At 44.5% G+C, this 25,563-nt stretch overlaps 1 protein-coding gene across 4 annotated transcripts in view; it reads right to left on the bottom strand.

Annotated features, from left to right (window-relative positions):
• Nucleotides 1–25,563, bottom strand: part of PDE9A (phosphodiesterase 9A) — a 49,669-nt gene that overhangs the window by 4,786 nt on the left and 19,320 nt on the right. For 2 of the 4 annotated variants that reach the window (XM_010186277.1, XM_010186278.1), the window contains 10 exons: nt 21,499–21,553; nt 20,602–20,672; nt 15,888–15,972; nt 11,793–11,874; nt 9,872–9,946; nt 6,677–6,763; nt 3,490–3,594; nt 2,347–2,429; nt 1,316–1,472; nt 6–119 (listed from right to left, as the gene is read on the bottom strand). In XM_010186277.1, coding sequence (XP_010184579.1) covers nt 6–119; nt 1,316–1,472; nt 2,347–2,429; nt 3,490–3,594; nt 6,677–6,763; nt 9,872–9,946; nt 11,793–11,874; nt 15,888–15,972; nt 20,602–20,672; nt 21,499–21,553 — 914 coding nt within the window. The remainder of the gene's footprint in view (nt 1–5; nt 120–1,315; nt 1,473–2,346; nt 2,430–3,489; nt 3,595–6,676; nt 6,764–9,871; nt 9,947–11,792; nt 11,875–15,887; nt 15,973–20,601; nt 20,673–21,498; nt 21,554–25,563) is intronic. The other 2 variants (XM_010186279.1, XM_010186280.1) reach the window with 1 other exon arrangement.

Here is a 25,563-nt window from a genome sequence, read left to right as displayed (position 1 = left end):
CTTACACAGGTCATATGTTCTTCATTTGAGTAATCAAAATTTTCCATTTTTTCCTTGAAAGAGTCCAGTATTTCTGCATGTCTCGCCATGTCTGTAGCCAGGATTAATGTAATTATACCCTAGCAAAGAAAACATGTTCACATATTAACTTGACATTCTTCACAAAGTCTACTATTTCAGACCAAAGCAGGGTCTTTCTTGCACACAAAAAGCCTCAGATGCACTACATTGTTAGCACTGAAAGGGGAAGTTTCTGACTTGAAACTGCCAAGCAAATTGGAAAAGGGTTATAGAGGGTTCATGCTATATGAAGATCATGTTTGGATTGATCTGTAACACTGGTGTGATATTCCAGGGTCATTGAGGTTTTTCCTTTCTGGTTGACTAATTGTGGAAAGACAGGTTGTCATATACAACAGGATGTTAAAAACCCTGCTCTGTTTGCCAGGATCCACTCTTGGCTCCTTGGAAAACACTACAAGTTTTGCTGCTGAGTCTTAGTGGCCCTAGGAAGAGACAAAGATCAGCACATGTGGATGTCCTTTGCACTCATCCTCCTTGAATTAAGGGCTTTGAAATACTCAGATGCAGCCAATGTGTTAGGAGCTCTGTATTCTCCCACTAGGCAGGATTTATGATGGGAAAACATGTGGTCAATTTAAATTTGTGGGTTTTCATACAAATCTATCCATTTTGGACTCATGCCTGCTTCCCATGCACTGGTGGGATCTGTAACTCCAACCAGACCGGTATCTAAGCCCTTATCATTGACCTGCTTTTCCATTTGGTGTGTCAGGAAGGTGTAACGTGGAAACTAAGCCCGAATTTTGGCCATTGGTGCTCTAATAGGAATTGTGGCATTGTTCACTGTCTCAGGGATACCCTTGATGACTCCCAGTCCACCAGAGCCTCTTCCAACACTACAAGTGCTCTGCTGCTGTAAATATTTTCCCATTTTGAAGCCCCTCTTAAAAATTAATACAAAGGTCTCTTAAATCATAAGCTTCTGCTGTGAGAGCTTAATCCTCTCCCAGTCAGAGCTAATTGGCTCCTTCAATAATATAAATATCTACCCCCAGAATGTCTTTAGGCTTTAATAGTCAGGATGTGGTCATTATTTCTCAGCAAGGCATTCCAGGGAGTGCTGCCACAAAACTTTTCCAAGAATCCCTCTTGAATCCTTCCAGCATGAGGGGCTTTTTCAGTCCTACCCTCTAGGGAAAATGATTCACTCGTGTTGTACCACAGGGAAGTCCGTGTGTGCTTGCATCTCCAAGAACAGTTGGTACGGCACAGATGGGAGCAGCACTCGTACCTGTCGTATCTGTTTGAATTGGTCCTGGTTGACATTGGAGAAGATGTTGTATTCTGGCTGGGAAATGATCTGGAAAGCCACGGCACAGTGGTGATTCTCCAGTGGGGAGATGTCATTGTAGCGCACCGCAAGCTCCGTTCGCGCATTTATCTGGTAGCTGATGAAAAGAAAAACAATGAGAACTCCTGCAGACACATGCCAGCTGCTGTAAGCCATGCTGCTTAATTTTATTTACATTCTTTTCAATACTTATTCAATTAGCTGCAGCTTGGTTTTTTTGATTGTTAATACTAAATCGGGTTTTAGAGAAGACAGATATTACTTTAATATAATCTCAGGCGCTCTTCCCCTGCAGGGTTGGGTTTTTTATTTTAAATTTACCAAGTCTTTGTACTTTAAAATGACATACAACAAACACAGAAGGAGCTGTCTGGGCTTCATTCAACTCCCACTAATGTCAATGGACACATTCTCACTGATCTCAGTCAGAACTGGATCCTGCTCTTATTTAATGAATGGCTGCAAATAAATTAGGTTCTCTCTCTCTTTTTCACACACACACACCTGCATACAAAAGTGTCCATGGGTCAACAATTCTAATTTCCTCACATGATAATAAATAGAATAATATGCACTTTATGATTTCTAATTATGAAATAATGTGTAAGTTAAATCACCCTTTGCATTTTAGTGTAATTAGTCCATTTCAGTCAATGGAGCTATAATTATGCACTCTGTCTCAGCTGTGAGATACTTTACCTTGTTTTCTCAGGACTTGGGGAAAGCGTTGGAATAGAAACCTGAAAAAGCATTTTCCTTACAGAACCAAGGACAGCTGGCGACCCCAACCCAGACCTGAGTTTTCTGCATGAAGCTCTGCCTTCGCCCACGTGTGAGTGAACAGCAGGGCCTTGGGGGAAGGTCATGGCCAGCTCAAGCTGTGAGGAGGAAAACTTGATCTACCAAAAATGCCAGCTCGTATTACCTTCCCGATAAATTCTAAGGGAAGAGAAAGCAGGAGCCAGACTTACGTATTGTTATAGCCCGGATGGTCCAAGTCATGACATACTGCTGCAGTCATGAGAATCAAGATGTCAATTTGGGAAAATTTCTCCTGTAAAATACAAACCATTAATGTAGTATTACAATGTCTACTTCCCCTATCCCCATAAATGAAAAGAAGTGAAAAAACACCCACGTTTACTTTTCAGAGAAATGCAAATCTGAGCAAAATGAAGCATTTTTCCATAGATCATTTTACTTCAGTTAAGAAAGAGAATTATGCCTTCCCTTCCAGTAAAAGTGACTCAGATTTGCCTTTGTTGCATTAAATAACAGCGGCTCAGAGGAGGTAATTTGCTTGAAACTTGCTATTACTGCAGAGATCATATGAAAGCACTGAGATATTAGTACAGTCTCTTACAAGTCATTTGAGTATCCTGATTAGTTAAGGGAGGCCTGGAAGACAGCTTAGTTGCCATTGCACTCTGCAATAACTAAAATTATGAAAAGAATGAGAAAAATTAAGTGTTACGTTCCCACAGCTTCTGAATAGGATGAACTTACATTAAAGCAAGCTTTTCTTTCTACTCCTATTGGCAAGAAAATAGACTTAGGCCAGTAACCAAGATGTTTAACTATGGAGAAAAAAGGGGTTTTTAACTGGATAAAACCTGCTTTTTATACAGAAATGAAACAAATTTATTAACACAGGTTATCCAGTCAATCAAGGTAAATGATGTCTATAGTTTTGGACAAAGTACAGGTCAAATGTGAATCTTGCATACAGTACACACAAGGCATTATTTGCAGTAGCTCACACAGGTGCAAGCACATATTTGGAGAAAATATTTTGTGGGAATGTTTTGTGTCACAGATGAAGACCATATCCACAGGCCATAATTCAGTTTTGGATCTGTTTCATAGATGTTTCATGCTTCACAGCAGGCTCAGAAAGCTGTGTAGGTGCTTGGGGTCTGGAATGGGATGGCTGAGCAGGGAGCCAGAGGTGGAAATGCAACACCTCTCCTCCTCTCCCCAGGGACTGAACAAGGACAGCTTCATCGCTTGCTAGCAAGCTGGTTTTGCAAGAAAAGTGACATAGATGTCATGGTGCTCGGTGGACAAACCTGTGCCCCGTGATGGAAGTGAGTGATGCTACTGGGGGGACATACCTGGAGGCTGCAGAGTGAGATCATGCTGTACATCATCTGGGTCACACAGAAGCAGTGCCGGAAATTATGAAAGGGGTTGTTTCTGTAATTGTCATGAATGCACAGCTGCAGAGAGAGGGAATGAAGCAGTCAGAGACCACAGAGCTCTTTCTTTATAAAAACATGATTACATATGCTTCCCAGCCTCCCTGGAAGCACTGTATATCCCTACAGGAGTCCTGTGGAGCCCTGTATTATTTTCTGCTAGGACAGAGTGACAGCACAAGGCCTTCTGACACTCTCTGCCTTCCTGGGGGAGGGTGAGAGATTGTTCCATTTCAAGAATTTGTCAGCAGGTAAAGTTCATAGCAATTTCTCTCTCATACCAGCTAGCAATGGGTAAACATCCTAGCACAGCTGCAAGTGCATCTCAGTCTTGAGACAGGACTCTGTGCTCTCATCCTGAATTTGTATTTCAAACCGCGCAGTTGTTAAATGGTGACTTTGGGATGCTTAAAGAACTCAGAGTACATCACTGTTCCCCTCTGTTACTGAATGCAAATTGCAGCTTTGAAATCTTCAGGACCGAAAGGTAGTTGTTATTTCATTTGCAAATGTTCAGAGGTAGCACTTTGGGATGTGTTGTTTGGCAAAGGGAAGATGTGAATGCATACACACTAGCATACCTGTGTGGGTTTCCTATGCTAGGCAGCATGGGAGAGGTATAGGCACAGGGGACTGATTTTTGTGTGTTTTAACTTTCTATAGATCCTGACTATGTGCCCTCACTACAAGTGCAAGCTGAAGCTTCTCTTTCCATGTGTCCTTGCTTCTATCAGCCGGGCTGGCTGAGTGAAGCTGGCACAGCTGGGTTAACACATGCCACAGTCATTCCTCCAGTGCACCGGGGAGCCTTTGGTATCCTGTCCAGCACAAAACAGCCAAGCAGCAGCAGCACTGCTGGACTCCTCCTGCCAAATTCTCCAAAGCCTGGACCCTAGAGAGCCTTCATGCACATGCTTTGATTACTGAGCCTTAATTAATGGATTGGATGGAATTTGTGGCCCCCTTCTTCCAGCTAAATGGTATACTTCATCCTGGAACCTGACTTCTAGGAATCTCTGGATGAGGTCAAGAGAACTGTGAGTTTTCAGTTCCTATTCAATATTTGAGGGTTTAATTGCAAAAGCTGTTCAGAGTATTCTGCAGCAAGGATGTGAGATATATATTAAATTATTTTAAAATTAATAACTAATGGCACGATATGGTTGACAGGCTCACAGATGGTGGGCAGCATCTCCCAGTCTCCACATGGACACTGTGGTCACACCCAGGCACCATACAGCACTGCACAGAAGTAATGTATACACCCAGCAAAGGAGCTCAGAGCATCCCAGGGGACTCCTGAGTCAGAGCACTGAAGGGCTGGAATGACTGGGTTGTATTAGTCATCCTTTCCTCCCCTTTCTGGAACATTTCCATAGCCAGTGGATGTGGGAGCAAGAGAGCAAGCATATACACGAGGTGGCTTTTTCTCACCCAGTTAAGTTCAGACTGGCGCCCATACTGTGCCTGGGGAAGTATCAGAGTTGGAAGCAGAGTCCCTGGGGCTTTTTAAAATCATCTTTCTTTCTTGCGAAGCTTGTGTTTAAGAAAGGAGCTCTCTCCCTGTCTTACCTTTGTAGAAAATATGGAATAAGCTCCCCTCATTGCTCAGAACGAGGCTATCTTAAATGCTAGTGGTAGCAAATTACTTGGAGATAGCAGCTAACAGGAGGCTGCCTGCAGCAGTGCGTGTGGGTGGCAAGTTGATGTGTGTTGACATATCACCTTGCTTCCCATGTTTTCAGGCTGTGAGACAAGAGGAGGAAATTTTGTTTTATCTACTCTGTGCTAGCCTTAATTGTATTTGGCTTCATCCTACCCCTTCTGCTCAGCTGCCTCCTAAGATCAACAATACTGAGCTTTGCATCTGCCTTCTTTGGGGAGAGATATCCTAGGTCTCGATCACTTTCTATCTCTCCTTTAATCTAGTCATATAATTTCTCTATAAAAGACTTAAGCAATCCTAGACATAAATTCCAGGTAAGTCTTATGAGATACAGGGTAACGTCAATCCACTTTATTCCTTATTCCAGGCTCTGATCAGCCCAATGCCCTGTCAGCTTCAGCCAGCAGCAGCACACCAAGCAGTGGCAGTGACTGCCCTGCATACAGTGGTGCCCAGATGCTTTTAACCCTTGCTGTACTCGTGCTGTGATGAATCCAGTGGTTTGCTTTGTATGTTCTAGCCACCTTCTGAATTTGTGGGATTTGTTCAGGCCTTTCTGGGTGTCTACATCAATCATGCAAAACAGTTCCTTCTAGTCTGTCCATACCTTTTAGGTAATTCGGGAAAAACAGATACCATTCTTCTCAACAGGAATCATATGAAACATCTGTATAATGAACTTCACATAATGATGTCTCTAATCATAATATTTTGATCAATTTGTCAGGTAGAGATGTACAGTTTACAAACCATTATTCTTCACAGTATGCCTAGATTCTTTTTAATAAGTGGGTAAAATATTTACTGTTCTATGGTCCTGTAGGAACATGATAGGCATTTCTGACAAAGCAAATGTATTCTTCAGCTTTTTTTAACAAATTCTTTCATACGCTCTCCCTTGGACCTGATAACTTACTGATTTTTAAATACTCCAGTGTTTCTTCGTTAGACATCTTATATTAGTTTTGGTTTGATCTCATCTTTATCATGTCTTGCATCTCTGCAACTGTCTCAACGTTAAAGACCAAGGCAAAGAAAGTTATTTAATTTCTCAGCAAATCCTTTTTTTCTTTCCTGCCTTGTTCTTTTAGTCCCTGTGATCTAGGACATCTAATGATTATTGCACATACTGGCTTTTTTTGGCCATACCTGAAAACATTTGTCTCAATTTACAGTAGGTACCAAGAGAATTCACCAGAAATTAACTGCTTTCAGCAACAGAAAGATCAGTAAACAAATGTAAACCAGTTTAAAATGTCATCTGTTGCCACAAGGATGCAAACATTTGCTGGAGTGCTTAAATTTTAAAAATTTGTATAGATCGACTGCTTTCAGTGGGATTACTCATGTGAGTCAAGTTAATTTCATGACTAAATGTTTTATTTGTTGATTTTTGAATTTGAAAAAATGCAAATATAATGAATTTGAAATACTTACCAACCACCTCTTTAACGTGATAGGATTGATGTTGAAGTCTTTTACCAAGCCGAGATCATGGTACATATGTTCCAAACAACTCAGCATCTGCAGCCAGAAACAGATAGGTTATTGGCTTGGTAAACATCACTTTACGATATGTTGCAGAGTGAATTTCCTCCTTGCAAGCACCAAATAATTGCAGAGCCCTCTTGTTAAGATGAAAGAAAGATGTTCAAAGATTGTATGATTAAAGACAGTGCAAGAGGGCAGATAGAAAGGTTCTGAAAGCTTTTTGAAGTAGACAGATTGCTGTTGACTTCATAGGCTTTGTCCGGGGCTTTGAATCCCACCAGCTCTCTTCAGTAATTCTGATTCATGCGTATCATAGCAAATCCTTCTCACAAAAAATTATTGCCATTTTTCTAATTCAGCCGGGATATGTTCAAACGCTCAGTGAAATCACTGGGAGTTTTCCCACTGACTCCCAAGGCCCTCGCTGTACAGAAATGGATCAGGCCCCAGCTGTATAGAAAATGATAGCAGAAAATAAGAGATCCTTAAAGAAACATTTGTTTTAGATGTGTGTCAATATCTTTTTTCTTTATGACTGTTTGTGGGTTTCTAACTCCCCTACCTTAACTCGGATGCCTTGTTTAGCAAAAGATCTCCCATTATAACCCTACAAAATTGCAGCAGCTTTGCGACCATCCACTCCTGTAAACTGTTAACTATGAATCCCAACAGCTGAAATGCAAAGGCAGGCTGCTCTTTGGAGACAACATCTGCTCTGAGGAAGGAAGGGGGATGCAGATAGTTTAGCACTGCCACTCCTGGTTAATCTTCTGGGTTTGGAAATATTGCAAAAGAAAGGTATAGATAATCTGATGTGTCTGGGCACTTAACAGCTGCCACCAGTCAGAAATGTACAGACTTCCAGGAGATCAAGAGTTTATGCCTCTGCATTCCCATTTCTGAAGGTAAAATCTGCAGGGGATGAAAAGTAGCCACCATATTAGCAGATGCAGTTTTTAGACTGTAGACTGATCCAGGGATTTTAACATGATGAGTGTAATGTCACAAATATGGCCTTGGAGACATCTTTAGATAGGTTTCTGTTACATAGGCTTTTAAAAGCTCTCCAGAAAAATGATTTCATCTAATGAAACTTTATATTTATCCAGGGAATATACAGAGTTCATGCAGTAACAAGGGAAATGGTTTTGAGTAATCTGAACAGGAAGAAAGAGACTTCCCTGCAAGACTTGAGGGAAATTGTCACGGGCTGAATTGTGCTCAGATCACATGGACAGCATTTTGCTGTAGACTTGTCTTGTTCCTAGTTCCTGAGGCAAAATATATGTTTTGCAATAGTTTCAGAAAAGACTTTCTGAGACAATAAACTTGATCCAGAAGGGCTGAATGACCCTCAGAAATGCCTATCTCCCACCAGCTGTTGCCAAGAGAGCTTTGGGTGAGTGGCAGGGTGACTCTGAGTCCCAAAGCTCCTGCTTCTGAATGCATGAGAATCTCAGTTTTCATTTTTTAACTTTCTTGGTCAACTGCAAAAGCTTGAATATTGGACTCTTCTAAGGCTTTAAAGGGAGTGGGCATTTGAGAAAGAGAACAGAAGCTTGCTGCATAGCTCTGTTTGCTGAGGTGCTGCAGAGCACATTATTCATTTGCTTACAGATGACTGTGGTTTGTAGCCTGCCTGCCCCACATTGAGCACGTGGGCAAACGCTCATTGCTAAACAAGCATTGACAGAATCTAAATCCTCTCTGTAAACATAAAGTAGAGCTAAAATGGTGAGATAAACCCTCACTCTGGTGCTCTGCTCACTAGAGCTCATGTGGTGTCTTATTTCTGAGCAGCACTCCTCCTTGCAGGGCATGTCTAATCTCCGCACCTTCTTGTTAGCCACCATATAGTGTTTCCTAGTACTCTGAATGAGTTACTGTGCTAAAATACTATGCCTCAGCACACAAGCATCCGTGGAAAATGGTTTTTGTCTCTCCTTATTCTTTCTTAATAGTCAGAACAACAATGAGCCAACAGTGCTATGGTCCACCTGGCAGGTCGTAATTCTCTCTTGCTGTAAAGACCTGACAGGCATTCAAAAGCTGGGAACGAGCCATTTTGCCTCAGCAGTTGTATGGCCATGGTTCAGGGAAAAGGGGTTGGAGAGGAAGCAGTGACTGCAGAGCACCAGCTTCAGCTTGGTACAGATCGCACAAGGGAAGCTCTGCCAATGGAAGATGAACCGAAAGCCACCAGAGAGCCCTTCTGTTATCCTAGCAGCCAGATGAAATATCCTGAAGGGAATATGCTGTTCCTGTGGGTGCAGTATGGAGTATTTTTTCTTGTCATATTGATCTACAGGTGCTGAGCCAAAATGACTCTTGTACGCATAACATCTGATTGAGAAGGTAGTTAAGGTGATGGCTGCTGGGGGTGCTGCTAGAATTATCCTATCTTGGGAAAACCTAACAAACTCTAAACCCCTAGTTTAGTCCTGCCCTCCTTTACATCTCCTAGGTGAGATTTGCTCATATTTGCTTAATCTGGTTTTTCATTATATCAAAACTGGCTATTACAGAAACATCCTTCTCTTTCGTGTTTCTGCATAGATCTACACATGGGCCTTCCAGAACCTTCTGCAATACAAGTGACAAACAAAGAATAATACTAATACCAATAAGAAAAATAAGAAAATTAAGCAATAAGAAATTACTAACAGGCCATGCATGCAGCTTTGCAACCTCTTCAGAATGCAGCGTAGAAAACCCCTTGCCTAAAAGGCTGTGAGTCAATGCATGCACCCCTGCTTGGCTTCACACAGCAGCACACAGCTCCATCGATTTGGGCAGAGTTATTGATGATGTGCTCGACCATGTACTTTGCCAGGGATCGAATTGTTCAGATAAAACGGCACGAGAAAACTCATGTGGCAGTAATGAGTGCATTGGTTGTTGTGGGACATTACCAGGAAGAGATTAAAGGAAAAATAAAGAGGAATCAGGTTACGATAATCAGCATAATCTATCCAGCATCTGTAGGGAAAAAGCACCGTATTCTGGTGTGATATGAAAATAAGAAAAATATAGAGATTAAGGAGCAGAAAGGGGAGGAAACCCTTCAGACCATCTCAAAGGGCTCTTCTGGCCTTGTTGGCTCCTGAAAGAGTGATAACCCAGCTAACACAGCATCCTTACCTCGTTGGGCTCCCACAGCCAGACATCAAAGGTTGGTTTCCGAAGCGCTTCTATGGTCTCCTGGGACAGCATGTACTGTAGGCAAAAAGGCAGTTGGTGTAAGTGACGGTCCTCTTCTCTGGTCCCATTCACGCTGAGTTTAGCCAAATTTCCCTAAGTCAGAGCAACTGATCTCTCCCTCTGCCTGTCCACCTCTTCTTTCCCTCCCTGCTGGCTGCTCGTGGTCATGCCTGGATGGCCATGCCTGGTGGGCAGCAAGCCCCCAGGCTGCTGATCAGTGGAGATCCTTGTGGAGCAGGGAGGTGGAGAGTTTGGGAGAAAAGGGAGGGGAGTGGAGCTGTTATGGACAGGGTTGTGGGTAGATCCAGCAAGGAGATGTAAGGGGCACAGGGCACAGATCCATCCCTGGCTGCACTGGCTCTGCTGCCTGCAGAGCATCAACGACATCCAGCGCAGGCAGCCACGGCTGGATGGCGTTTCTGTGCTTATAGTGTTAAATTAGGTGGAGGGTATGATATTTTTACTTTCAGATGATTTATGCTCTCGTTTTGAGTATTTTTTTGAGAATGCTCACATTTTCAAATTGGTTGTCAGCCTGCAAGATTCAAGTGATTTTTTATCATTATGCTCAGAGGCTTCAAACAAAATCAAGCTCATTGGCCAGTTATGACTGGTATACAAAATTTTTTTAAAAAAGGAATTCGGAGGGTTAAAAGACCAGGGGAGATATGGACTCTACCAAATCATATTTTCAAGACTCTATTGATCAGAGTCTTTCTGGTACACAAAAACCTTATGGCTTTAATTGGCCCATTTACTATGGCTGTCTCTAATTAGTTTGGGCTTACTGTACTGAGCAGATGAATGACATTTTCTGAGCCATCAAATTGTTGATAATTAATCCAAAGAAAAATAACACTGAGGATTGATTTTTCCCTCCTGAGAGGGCAATGATTTTTGCATTTGCCTATATAATGTATATTTAAGATAACGTTCTTCCAAAAATCTGTGAATTAGCAGTACAGATTCGTTATTTGATAACAGTGTTGGAACAACATCTTCTTTCAGTGTATTCATCACTTCCTAGCCTCACTGACATTGGACAAATCCAGCATTCGACAACTGATAACAAATTTTGCAAATCTGTCTAACAGAACCCAAACTTCTGAAACCAAAACTTCTATGAGCTTTGCTCTAGGGACAATACAGACTACCAGTTTAGTCTGCAGTCAATCAGTACAACTCTTCATTGCATTTGTTGTTAATTTAAGATAGCTTTGAATAATTCCTGTGGGCAAAGACTGCTGGTGCTAGGACCAAAGATCCTGTGTGTCTCATGGTTTCAGCCTCATTCATCACTGTGAATCTGTACTTGTAGTTGCCCAGTAGACATTTTTCTTCAAGCATTACTGTTTTCTTTAGCAAATAGACTAACTAATTTTCACAGAGACAATGAATCATTCTGGAGAGAATCCAGTGTCGCGTTTCCTCTTTGTTTCCCTAGGTGAAGCATCTTCATAAATTACTTTTCAAATTAAAAAATAATCCATTAGGAGAAAGCAGGCAGCAGCACTATTTTCAATTAGAGTACAACATTATAGGCTATTTTTGATAGTTTGCTACAAGCATGGAGAATAAACAAATATAATTAGACAAAAGAGTGTTAAGCGTTGATGAATACAAAATGTTCATTAACACTTCAAACACTAATGAGCTTTCAAGTATTAAAGACTACTGAGGATCCAACTTTAAGCTACCACAGGCAATGACAGCTTTTTCCATCAGCTTTCAGAGATTTCAGATGAGGCCCTGGGTTTAGAATGACTAGGGGGTAGATGGCTAGGGAATCATGCATTGTAAACCAGCACGTGTCAGGGTGGCAAGCACGCGTTAGGATCCTGGGAAAAACAAGCATTGGTACCTTTGGGTAGGATGGTACATCTCTCCGAGGAGTCAGCCTTCTGTTTTCATCCAAAAAGGTGTACTTGCAGGGACAGGTAGTCCTGAAATGAAACGTTCAGCTCTTAACATTGAACTGAACTGAACAGAACTGAACTAGTGCCTTGAAAAATGCCAGAAGTCCTGTGGTCTCGGTATGCACTGCTCAGAGAACTACCCCACTTCCCAACCTCTCCCTTTCTAATGTGATGTTGCTCAAATGTTTTAAAAGTGCGACCCTCTTTAGGATTTTCTCCCCTCACGCAATGCTGCTGTTGCCCATTCTCCGTCTATTTGAATACAAGTGAGAAGCATCTGTCTTCAGGCATGTAGAGATGTGAATACCCAATTGCTTCTGTTTAAACCAATTAACCTTCCTTCCAGTGAGCAGCTTGCTGTCTGTGGCAGGCACAGTTGTCCTGGGATGGCAGAGCCCTTCCAGAGGCCATGCTGAGTATGGACACTGGCATGCCTGTGCTTATTTACTGGCGTAGGCATCCACTGAGCCTGTGGTTTATTGCAGTCCAGCTATAGGCCTCGTAAAACCTCGGGTAAGACCATACATTTTTAGCATCTCACCTGCTACCCTTGAGGTGGGACAACAGCAGCGAACACAGGCTCAGCAGACACAGTCTGCTTGGCTCCCCAGTCCTGGAGGAAGGGAGCTGCTGCCAGCAATTACAGGTAATTAACACTTGCCTCGTTATTAACACCAGCACCCACTTCCAGTTATCTACTCTTCCTCCCTCTGGGCAGAGGACCCTGATGGTGGGAGGTGCACACCACCCTTACAGCCTTTGCAGAAGACCTCGGTTGCTGCACTGTAGTGCGAGAGCAGTTTCTTGCCTTACAGCCACGGAAGGCACAATAAAACTAAGAAGTCTGTGGTACCACCCATGGCAATCGTGATACTTTAATTCAACATGTGTAGTTTGGTCACAGGGACTTTAATAACTGTCATGTGAGGTTAATCTACTTGCCTTTGGTATTTAACCCTGTAGTCCTAATATCTGGATTCTTCTTTCTCATTTTTCAAGCCTCCTGCCAAATGAAGCTAAAAAAATTAAAAACCCAAAAGAAGCCAACCAAAGTATTCCATTAACTTTATTTGTCCCTTTTAAAATTACTTTGCATATTCTGTATTGCATCTCATTTTAGCTCTTCTCTTCTATGTTGGGAATTGTCCAGGTCTATTTTCTTTCCTCCTCTTAACATCGATGTCTGCCATAATTTCTGATGGTGCTGTCTGAATCCTGTGAAAGTTATGTCATCATATAGTTCATGGGGGGTCAGTTGGCTTCAACCAGCTGCCTTTTCCTGTCCTGTTTAAGGAGATTCTCAGTTGGTGAAAAGCTGTCTTAATCGTTTCTAAAGCTGTTTCCTCAAAACTCCACCGTGAGGGGTATTAGTAGGGCAAAAATAGTGAGATTGGGGCATTCCTTGCCCTAATTGGAGCTGGCTGCCAGGGTTAGCTGAGGGTCAGCCAACTATCTGTAATTCCCGGCTGTAGTGAAATATCGAAGCCCTCATCCTGCCACACTGGGGAACACAAGAGAGCCAGGATGCATCAGACCTTTACAAATGTAAAACTATCTGCAAATTATCATGATTTTAAATTACACTACAATTTTGTTAGCATCTACCAGTAATGAGCGTAAAAAGCAGACTAGCAAAAAAAACAACATGAGGGGATGTAAGGGGGGTTGCTTTGCTCTTCTGAAGAGGTCAGATGTGCAGTTCACTGTGACTTTTATAAATCTAGCTGTTCATTCTTACTCTGTCGTTTGGCAATGTAACAACAAATGCAAGAATATGTAAACATACAAGAATACAACTGTGTACACTGTGATATTATTGAAAGAATATATGCACTCACACGTACCTGTATACTTTAATAAAATTTAGATGTGATCTCTAATTACAACTGTAATGCATTGTCTAGCAAATGACATTGCACGAGGGATGAGAAGCCTAAATAGGAGCAAAGCCATTTCCTGGGATGCCTCTGCCCCCCACCCAGCATGCACGAATCTCACGGCAATGGGAGAGAGCTTGCTCAGCTGTGCTGGGGTGAAGCACCCCTAGGCTGGGGTCACCAGTGCCTAGTGGCATGGCTCCTGCAGAGCCGTGGTTGCTCAGGAAGAGGGGACCACAGCTTATTCCTCAGCAGCTCCCGATGGGGTCCCTCTTAATGGCCAGCCACCAAGGAGCATCCTCTCCTCACTCTTACAGCAAAAAGAGGTGACTCATAGCCACCCCTGGTTGCTATGCTGAACCTGGCCACATCTTGCTGCTGCTTTGAGACCCGAGCCCCTACGGTATAAATAATCATGGGCAGAGTTTTATGCAAGGAGGAGGAGCTTTTGTGGAGCTTGGAGGAGGAAGAGCCAGCTCAAGGCAACCAAGAAGAGCTGTGACAGATAGCTGCTGCATCGATACGGCTCAACGTGGTGCTGAGCAGAGCAAGTTAGTCTCCTACTTCAGCAAAAGCAGCTGTGCCCAACACTATCTGCAGCTGAGCACCGCATCGGTTTTTTACCACAGCTTCCCAGTATCACACTCCATGCTGGTCTCTGGCTTTTGGTGGCTGTCATATCTCGCTACAAGCCCTCAGTGAAGACCACACCTCAGCTGGAGCCAGCTGCATTGGGCAGACGTAGCATGCCCCATTCTGTTTTTTTCTCGTTAACAGATTGCTGTTTATACTGTACAAAATACAGATTGGAAGGTGACAAGATCTGGGACAGGAATGAGTCACGGCTGCTGCTGGGACAGTCTCGTACTTCCTGATGTGTGTGGTGGCAACGGGGTGAGTGTGAAGTTGCCAGAACTTCTTTTTTTGGTTTTAATTCCCTATCTGCCTGTGCGTCACTACTCTCGTAAATGCAGCTCTCCCAGCTCCCTACAACAGTTGAGGAAAAGTGAAGACACACACACAGGCACAGGCACACAGGTTATTCACATCACACCCAGCACAAATCAGTGTACCTGTGTTTTTGCATTTGCTGCCGATCTGAGTGCTGCTTTTTCTAATGAGGTTTCCTCGTGCACCTCAATAAGAAAAGATGCAAGTCACAGGGCAAGCTGCAATCCATCCTACTGGCATAAATCTGGAGCAGTTCTGAGGTTAATAATGTTACTCTGCATTTATGCTAGTATGACAGCTGAATTTGGCCTTAGACTTAATAGGAACGTGTTAACGCTGTGCCTCCTGACATATCTGGATAGCAAAATGTATAAAAATGAGTGATTATAAAGCCAAATTCTTTCAGCAAATCTCCCATTGCCCTCAATGTGAAACAGCTTTGATTAAAGGTCAGAGAATTTGACCCCAAATGAATAAAAAGAGAGGCTGTCAAGTGAACATAGTTACATTTGCTGAGAAAAAAACCTTTCACCCACACTTTGAGCAATGCAGTATATCCCTCTTCAGCAACCTTTCCAGAAGTAGTCATAATCTCACAGTGATGATTTGTTTGTCTTGATGGGGTATTTCAGTGACACGGGGGGCAGCCTTTCCAGCTGAGACCATATACCATACAAAATGCAATTTTTTCTGTTGTTGTTTTAATTACAGCGAAACCAAGCTTCAGAATCACAGTGAGCCCTTGAATTAGAAAGTAAATTCCTGGTTTCTTGTTGAATTTGAACTGAATGTTTCATAATAGCATGAGATCATAATTAGAAGAGCTGCTACATATTTATTTGATATTTTCCCAGAATATATTGGAGCTGATTTGAGTGTTAGCTGGTTCCCGACCAAACACTACACTATGCAGAAGTTCTTTTCCCATTCCCTCTCTCCCAGTAAATCTGGAAGAAGAAATCCCATTCTGTACGGTGAAAAATAACTCTCTGTTGGAAGACCTTTTTCTCTATTCCCATGGCCCGAGCTATTTTAACTGATGAATGGCTATAGTCCTTCAAAAGTTAAATTAAAGCCACCGTCCTTAATGGTTATTGGTTTCCTCGCTCCTTTACATCTAAGCCCAGAAAGTAACTCAATCCTGCGGAAAGGTTGCATTAGGGTTTGAAACCAGATGCGTATTTCTTTGGTTAGGTCCAAAGCAGAACTTACCTGCTGTTTCTTGCTGCCATTTCCTCCCTCATCTTTTTAATGTCGCTTTTGCATTTCTCAATCTCCACTACCTTCAGGCCTTCCACTGTCAACAAAGGAAAACAACAGGGGTGTTACCATGGCGAAAGTCGAAGGACCACATTTCACAATTGTGCGCAATTTCAAAGGGCTTTAACAGTGGGGTTATCCAGTGAGCCAGCAAGCTCTTACAGTCTGCCCCGGTTCTCACATATGCAGATGCTGCCAAAGCGATATATCTTGAAAACCCATAGGAATTCTCTGCTGCCAATTTTAGGTAATAGCTACAGTATTTTAATTCACAGAATGGCTGTAAGGTCTCAGCTTTTCCGCGATTGTTAGCAGCAGGCAGCTGTTCTGGTGCCTTCACTTCTCTGCTGTACAACACGAATCAAAGGAAATCCTGAGCAAAAAAAAACCCCTCTCGTGATGGGATGATAAGCACAACTAGGTAAACACATCCCAGTAGGACTAGAATTCCCATTAAGATAAAAGGTTTTAATTTGAAAGTTCATGCAGAGCATTAAAGAGCTCTGAAAGGCATTGCTAGATACAGAGAAACCAAAGCGAGAATGCAAGAGAGAGAGAGAAACGTTGAAAAGTTTTGCTCTAATGATCGATTTCAATTTTTTTAAGGTATTGAAGATCTGTCACTTCTTTCTGCCAATCAATTTTGTAATCAAAGGTTATTTCTGCACACGGCACAAAAAATCCTATATTCCCCTTCTGTATGTAATTATGAGAGCCACAAGGCAAAAAGTTTGATTGCCTGTTCAGGCAGCAATGCACTTCATTCCATGTAGCCGTGAGAACCGAGCGCAGCGAAACATGGGAATATTCTCCCTTTTCTTTCCCTCTCGTGTAACTATCAGCATGCTCAAGGACATAACACAGCGCCATTTATTAAGTACATGTCATTCACATGCAATCAATTCACAGCCCATTTGTTTACTGAACTCATTGTTTGCACAGACAAGCTGTGGTTCAGGGATAGTACAATCAGTATTCAGTCACTTTCTCAGAAAATAATAGTCAAAATCACACTTATCTGTGGGTAGCATGTAAGTGATTTAAAAAACTGCCTTGGAAGGGCACAACTCTAGATAAGCAGAGACCTGAATTTTGTTTTCTTTATGCTAGTAACAACAAAGATTGGGGCTGGAAATGGGAAATGTGAAAACCGGAGAGGTATATGAACCCAGTCCAAAATGCCTCATATTGGGAGAGGAAAGGGAGAGGGTTTTCATTTATGCTTGATTACAGAGATACCCTCCACTTAAAAATCCCATTTCCAGATTAATGGTTTTTGTTGTCTAGCACTGTTACAAGCAAGTTCTTTGGGTGATCACAATGTGATAATACAGGCAAGATGCCATCCTGCTTATTCAATATCCTCATTCTGAATATCTGGCTGCACTTTTTAGGGTACTCAGTTCAAGTGTTGTTGATCATCTGCAGCTGGCCTGCAGGCCCTATGCTGCTGTGTACCACTCCGGTGCATTAATCCTGGAGAAGTTCATGGGTAAGCCCATTTGCCAAGCTGTCTAAATGGTGGCTGGTGCCTATTCAAAGCAGTAGGAGCAGAGCAGAATTATCAGACTGACCGGGTAGTGGGGCAGGCAACTGCAGCGAGGAGTTATGGTACAAAATGGCAGCCCTGAGCATTTTTTCATATTGCATCTCTTTAGTTTTCTTCCAAAACCTCTCCAGGGGAGCAGAGAATTTACATAATTATTTTCTTGAGGTAGATGTGAGATGTTTGTAAACCCTTGTAAAGGGTTTTTGGTGCTTCGTTAATCATGTGTGTGCTGCTCTGTGAACACTGGAGCAGAGTAAAGTCAAGCTGTGGGACAAAGCATTCCCAGTGCTTGCCCTGCATGGATGCATTTTCCAAGGGGAAGTCACAAGCTTTATATGGGATTTAAAAATCAGTTAAAAGATTTGGCTCCTTGAAAACACATCTCTGTGATGTGGTCTCTAGACAGTAATGGGAAGGAAGCTGAGAACATTTTGTGTGAGGTGCAGATGTAGCGCTGTCATGAGCAGTTATCCCCACACACACGTCCCCCTTGGGGAAGAAATCCTGGAGATCATATGTGAATCTGGTGGAAAAGGGATCTCTGAAGGAGGTAGGAGAAAAGGCAAAACAAAAGCACAATTCTTTTCACATTTGGCTCGCAAATGATAAATGGCCTTGTCATGTGCACTGATTAAGGGCCCATTATATTAATCTGCAGCAAGAAATACCTTCTGAAAAGACCCTGTGCTGTCTAAAGAAATCCTTGGGCTGAATCCAGCACTGAAACACAGCTCTTAAAGGAACCTCTGGGATCCCAGCTCAAGTACGGAGGCTGAACACTCCCTTTCTCTCATACTTTTACTTTTTAAACATGAGAGCCTGAGATTGTTTCAAAATGTTTCAGACTTGGCTCTGTTGCAAATTTTGGAAGTCCGATTTCGAGCAGATGGATGCACTTGTAGACAGGCAACCCAGGGAGCTTCTTCCCACAGGCAGAGGCTGCTGGAGATGGGATTGCAGGCGCGCAGGCAGAATGGCAGCAGATTGCTACATCTCCTGCTGTTGCCATCAGCAGTGAGACCTACTTCCAAAAAGGAGCCTCATCTGGGGACCAGTGAATCCAGTTCACACACACGGCACAGCAGCTCTGGGTAGGCTGCTTTCTCTAAACCAGCAATACAGTGCTGGAGAGTGCAAGTGCACAACTCTTCCCACTGGCTGTAGTGTGTGAATCTTCCTTATCTCCCTCCACCACCACAGGCTGACAGTGCTGAAAGGCAGCGTGTGTGCAGAGTGCAGCTAGGGGCTCTGGGGGTCACCAGGGAGAGCCAGTGGCTGAAAGAAGCCTTGGCCTGGGCTGCTAAGGACATAGGAAGACCCATAGGAATGCTTGCCTTGTTTGCTCCAGTCTGTGGCATTTAGCCCTGAGGACTGGAGTTGGTCAGAAGTTTCACAGAAAATGCAGTGACTGAACTAATTTTTCTTTTATTTCCTTTTTATTTCTTTTCTTTCCTTTTCGTTCTATTTTATTTTCTTTTGGGGAAAAGAAAAAATCAGTGGAGCCTTGGGTAAACTGCAGCCAAGCAGACTGGGAGGGATTGCTACCCAGGCTCCTTGTGGAGGTCTGTGCTGGGGGTAGGGACGCTGCAGGGTGACCCCTCTGCGGACATTGCTGGAGGACTCCCACTAGACTGGGAGCCTGCGGCTGGGGTGGCCCCTGGAGGAGGTTCTCCTGCAGCTGCTCTTTGAATAAGGACATTTTTTTCCTCTCCCTGCTGACAAAGGCATCAGTCTCACTGAGCAGCTGCAGGGTCAAGGTAGCTTCTGGTCAGGGGAAATTTCAAGAAAACAACTTCTTCCATGAACCAGAAACTATTTATTTTTTTCCCCAGCTAGCTCCAGTGAGAAAGTCCTTGCTGCAGATGTAGTGCCAGGGAAGACTCTGATCCTTGCTGCAGATGTAGTGCCAGGGAAGACTCTGACTTAAATGCTGAGTATCAGTGAGGATGTGGCTTTTGGTGTCAAAACGGTGTTGGGTGACAGTGCCTTATTCATCCCCCTTCCCTGCCTTTCTGGGACCTGTGCTCTGCATAATATACAGAAAAACAAGAAGTCAGATGCTGCTGGGGTGGGGGGGGATGGGAAAAAAGACAAAACAAATCAGAAAAGGAGCTCTTTGACCAGATGAACTTAACTTGGCTGTTGCACAGTAACTGAATACGATTGTGATACTCTTAATGGATCATAGTCCGCCAGGCAACATGGCCAGCAAGGGTTGAAGCCCCGTGTTTACAGCCCAGAAGTCACTGCCTCGCGTGACAACCCTCCAGCTGTATTTCAGCACACGGTACGCTGCCTGTTTATGGACACTTCAACATCCGCGCTGTATTTGTGCTTGCCCATGTAGCGTGCACGTGTAGCATGCCCGTGTGTGTGGCGTGCATGTGTGCTGTGGGGAACGGCCTCGCCCCGTTTCAGGCCCTTTCCCAGCAGACGGAGGCGTGTGACATGACACCGAGCAGAAATACAGTCAAGTCTCAGAGCTGGTGCTGCTTCGTACACAGTAAATGTATTTCTGAGGGGAGAAAGTCTCTCTGCAAGACAACAGGTTTGACCTGTGCAAATATCTGACTTGAAGTAGATGGCAAGCAGCTGCCTTTCCCTCCTTTTATTTATTATAAAAGGCAGGGGAGAGTGCTAGGCCCCAGGTGTGTTTGAGAAGGGCCGTGTTTGGCAGGGAGTGCCTGTGCAGAGCCATGAGGGTCACTGCTGGGTGCAGGGGAGGTGAGGGGGGACAGGGCTGGGGCAGGACGTGGGGGACGGGGAAGTGGGCAGTGGAGACCCTCTGTTGTGGGGACTTGGTAGCAGAAGGATGTGGCCTTGGGCCCAAAGCTTGGTGGAGGGCTCAACTGCCCCTCAAAGTGGAGGCCTGCAACACCAGACGTCCGTCTTCATCTTTGCCCCACCAGCAGGGGCTACCACGGGCTCCCGCCTTCCCCACACCTAACCCCGGGCTCGCCTGTGGCCTTTCAGGCTCAAGGCTGGCCAAATTATGAGTGATTGGAGAAAGCAGAGGGGCTGCAAGGAGAGGGACAGAGTGGGGTACAATGACAGCAAGGAGGTGAAGGGTTTCTGAGACACCGGTTCCCACTGCGATAGGAAGAAAGGGACACTCACATTCAACCTTTTTCTCCAGCATTGCCAAGTGATTAGCTACTTCCGTTTTCAGCTCATTGATTTTAAAAACCCTGAAAAGAAAACCCTCATGTATTAATGTTATACATTTAGTGCTGTACCTACCCTAGGTATTTGCTAGAAATGTAATTTTTTTTCAGAGGATTGATCTGTGGAACCACGGTTGCCATAAGGAAAATAAAATTTTCCATGAAAATGCTAAAATTTGGGCACAAAATACAGCTGGGTTTAATTTACATTAAAACTAACAACAAATGATTTTGTTATGGCCCTGGGAACATCCTGTGGCTCTGCAACACTTCATCACCCCCTCTCTCGGCAGTGACTTGTTATTGTACCCCCCAGGGAAGCAAAGTTAAATTGATGCTGCTTTGCCTAACAGCAGCATCTTGATGTCTGCACACTCTGAAGCCCTCTTCCTTTTGAGTTATGCTGGTGATTTGCTGAGCTGTGGTGGGATTGATGTGTCTTACTGAAACCAGCTGGATTAAAATCAGCATCTGTACAGATGTTCAGAAATCCTCTTGGAGGAAAGACATGTTTGGGTGATAAAGGGGAAAACAAAACAAATCAGATTATTTGACTGTTCGATGAAGAAGCATTTCTTTTGCTTCCCAAGAGAGCAGGAGCACAATAAGATCATTTATACTTTCAATACTTGATCTCCTTTTTAGAGAAAAGATATTTGTCAAAATCACTCTTGGTTTAAGCTACTGTATTGCTGACAGCAGGAAATAATGTGTGTACCAGGCCTAAATTTGGCAGGAAGAGTGGGATTTGAAAGAGATCTTAAATGCCCCTCTACCTCCTGTGAAAATTTCACTTCAGGCTGATAAAAGAAATAGTCTTTTAAATTAATAATGAACTTCAGCTTCTTACCTCGAGAACTGCTCAGCAATCTGTCCCAATAAATTCTGGAACAGTTCTTCTTTCTCTGAAAGAAATAGGAGGGAGACAGAACAGAAAACATCAGAGGAAAGAAGACACCCTCAACCTCTCTGCAAATTGGCATCCCCAGACTTCTAGCTTCGACAGTGAAGCATTTAGCCAAAAAGTTGTTCGGGGCCTTTGAACAGTGACAGCGTTTGAGAATGACTTCTTGTCTCATCTGCCTTCCTCTGCCTGCAGATTATAGTCAAGGCTTATCAGAAGGGCTTTTTGAGGGGTGCTGGGTCTCTGAGAGGTGGCTTGTTTTAAGGCAGCATGCTCTGGAAAGAAGACTGCTTTCTGGGACAGAATCACTGTTGACTTTCGAAAGGTCTTGGCTCACAAGGACCACCTCTACACCATCAGCACACTGTGCCAGAGTGCCCACAAACAACGCAACAGCTTATGAACTCAAGAAAACCTACCATGCTTTTCAGATTTACACTGGGACATTATCCTGGAGACCAGCTTTTTGGTGCAAATTTGTAAGTATTGTACTGCTACACATAAACTTCAGGCAAACGTGAGATGCCAGCATGACTGTCCTTGCAGAATGAGGTCCGTCTTTCCTGGTTCATGGGATGGACACAGCAGGGCACAAGTTTCCTAACCCCTTTTCCCCTGAGACCATAACTTGGACAGAGCTGCAATGGGGATCACTGCCTGAGCTGCTGCGGCAGCTGCCACACTGGGAGCACTCACACTGGTAGCTCCTGTCTCAGCTTGGGAAAGTCAGCCTGGTGAAGCCCCAGACCATCACAGGATTAAAATCACTACTGCAAGCAAAAGCAAATGAGTCCTTAAAACAAGACCCAAGATTTTGAGGGACAGTACACTTTAGGGAGGAAGAAGTACGATACCAATGTTTTCCCATCTTTCAATCTGTCCACACTGTATTCACACAGACAGGGGAAGCATAAATCACCTTTTCTGAGCTGTAGGCTGCTGTTTCGAGATTGCTTCCACTTCCCCCCACCGGGTAATTTAAACTGCACTGTGCTGCGGTCATTCTCATGCCTGCAATGTGGATGTACTCTTGGTTTCTCATGCTCAAGGAGCGGAAATGTTGCATGCTCTCATATACATGCCTCATATTACAGAACACCCATTTATACCCTACATTGAAATACCCCAATGGCATTTCTGAAGCTACTTCCTGCACTTGCCTGAGGGAGCATGATTCCTCATGACTGCAGTCACCCAGGTAAAACACATCAGACGGAAATACAGCCCAGCATTTACAACATATTTCTAAATAACACCTTTTGTACCTGTTGAAAGGTTTGCAATTCCTCAGGTATTAGAGATGTCAGAAATACTTGTCAAGAGCATTCACTTTTCTGGTCAAAACAATTTGGCTGTTACCCTTGTGTCTCTCAACTGGAGCAAGCACTCTGTGCTCTGAAAGTCTCAGATCTAATTCCCCCTTTTTTTCCCCCTGTGATCTGACTCCCAGTGGAGTGGCTAGCAGAGGAAATGAAGAGATTAGGTCTTTTCACAGAGACCCATTTTTCAGTTTTCTCACAAACCCATCTGAAAACCCAAGTGCTGAAACAAAGCAAATGCTGTGTCCTATTTAAGGCAGGAGGAAAGCTTACCGTCTGCAGCACCTGGGATGGTAACCGAGTCCAGCAGTGAGAATAAGCAGAGAAAGCTGTGTCCTCTCACTTCGGTGCCGCTCAGCTCTCTGACAGTGGCTGTAGCATGCCAGAGACTGACAAGTTCCCGTTCCAGTAAAAAAAAAACCAACAACCAATCTTACTTTCACTCCCTCCCCCTGTCAAAACTCACTTGGAGTACTAGGACATTCTCATCCAGGGAACAGTCAGCTGCAATCTGATGTTTATGGATGTAATAAAAGACTTTCAAAACGAAGATGTATGTTTTTATAACCCTAGGGTGCAGTAAAGATATATGACTAAGAGTGGCAGTTCGTCTCATCTTAAAGAGACAAAGATGCATTTCTTTGCCCTGCTCCTTTCTGAGGGGAAGACCTCTGCTAACTCTGATTCTGAAGAAAATGAAACATCACAACAACATCATTTACTCTTGCTTGTCTTCTTCTTTGTAAAACGGGGAGGCTAGGTGTCCTTTTACTCCTTTCATTGCCCTCTGGCGTATTTTTTTTTAATACCTCTGGGCAGGGCTGGTACCTCAGGTACGTGCAGCCACCTTTTCCCTCAGTTGCTTTATTTGTTTTGCTGCCATTCCCTCTGGGAAAAGGAAATCCTACTGCACATAGCATGGGTAGATGTAATCCGTGCACCTTGCCCGAGGGCTGCCAGTTCCTGCCTGCAGTAACCCAATGGCAACCCTCAGCTGACAGACTGCCAGCACCACAAATGTGCAATGTTTGCAAGGGCAGGTGTTCAGCAAGTCAGATTTTTGCACAATGCACAGGGCGTTTTAGAGCTGACAGATGAAAAATAGAACACCCCCCCCCCCTTCTGAAGATGCTGCAATAGCGCAATGCTGGGCAGGGGATGGGCCAACTCAGGCCTCCCTGGGCTTCCCATGGCTCATTCCTGTGCTCACTGTGGGCGTGGGGACTTCGGCTCCTCACCTGCTGGCCCCTGCCAAGCTCAGCAGGGATTTTGGCTGAGGCATCACAGAGCAAGGAGCCATTTCACCCTCCCTCCCCCCTGGCAGCCCCGTTTCCAGCAGGTCTGGGCAGAAAGCAGGTGCCAGGGAATATGGCAGCAGCCCTCCCTCCTGCAGCTCCCGCCGTGGCCGGATCACAGGGCTGGCAGCGAGCGCGCACCTTCCTTGCCAGACGGAGACTGGGTACACGCTGGGACAGCTCAGGTTGCCCATGCACTGGCACAGATGGCTCATAACCCACTGGCAGGCCCCCTCGGCGTCACAACGCCCTGCTTGGCAGAGGCTCTTCCTCTCCCGTGTCACCTGGCAGGATCATGGCCGGGGATCCACCTCCACCCTCCTGCCCTTCCCAGCTCTCCTTGCCATCCTGCCAGCCTCAACGGGGAGCAAGCAAGGAGTGTGTGGGTTGTTGGGGTGGGTTGTTTCCCCCGTGTTTTCTGCTGTGGCCAGGCAAGGCTGGGCGGACGTGGGCAGCCGCCTTTCCTGGGCGGACGTGGGCAGCAGCCTTTCCCTGCCAATGTCAGGGTGGTGAATTCCTGCCATGAGGTCTCTTTCTCACATGTGCCTGTGCCTCTGGCTCAGGCTCCCATCTGTATTTCCCTCTATGCTGTTTGTTTGGATCTGGGCAGGCAGAGGAATTTAAAAAAACAAACAGCCAGGTGGACAAAAGCCTCCGTGAGGGGTGCGCTTAAAGCCCAAGCCCACGTCTGTGAATCATATCCTATCGAGCGCCAAATTTGCTTGACAGCTCAGGTTAATTTGGGCTGCCGCATGCAAGTCCCTGCTTATGTGAGTAATCCTGAAGCAGTTGAGCAGTTGTCCCCCTCCTGATGCACGCATCCACGTGGGACATGTGTAAGGAGCAGCAGGCAGGAGGAGGTTTGTCTCTCCGTCTATGCTTTTTCCTTCTTGCCTGAGCTGTGAGTGTGAATATGCCTCCAAAAGGAGAAGACAGAGAGCTCAGAAGAAGAAAATTTAGACACAGGGATGAGCTTCTGTCACTTTACCAATAGTAATCTGCACAAGATCTCCTCTCTGGGGAGAAACCATGGGTTTTCCTGCCTGCCAGTGCTAGGTAGCTCATTAGTTGAAAAGGCAAATAACCGAAGAGCAAGCGAAGTGGGAGGCAAAGATGCTGCCTACAGCCGTGGCTTGGCTGAGCGGCTCTGAGATGTTTTGGCAGGGTTCCTCAGTGCTGAGGCTGCTGAGCAAGGAGTGGCAGGCAGTGAGGTCTCCCTGCATGTTGGATTCTGTCCTGGTCAGGCTCTGCTCTCTTTTTGCATTTCCTTGCTTGTTTCCCCAGGGATGAGGGGATGCCTGTGCTGAAGAACCCACCATAACGAGCTGAAGACAGAGGTGCAGAGAGGGCTGGGGCTAAGCTCAGCACATCTGATGCTCTTTCAGGTCACATCTCTT

The sequence above is a fragment of the Mesitornis unicolor genome, unplaced genomic scaffold (assembly GCF_000695765.1).
Source record: "Mesitornis unicolor isolate BGI_N332 unplaced genomic scaffold, ASM69576v1 scaffold3916, whole genome shotgun sequence".
Lineage (NCBI taxonomy): Eukaryota > Metazoa > Chordata > Aves > Mesitornithiformes > Mesitornithidae > Mesitornis > Mesitornis unicolor.
This window is presented reverse-complemented; position numbering and strand designations above follow the sequence as displayed.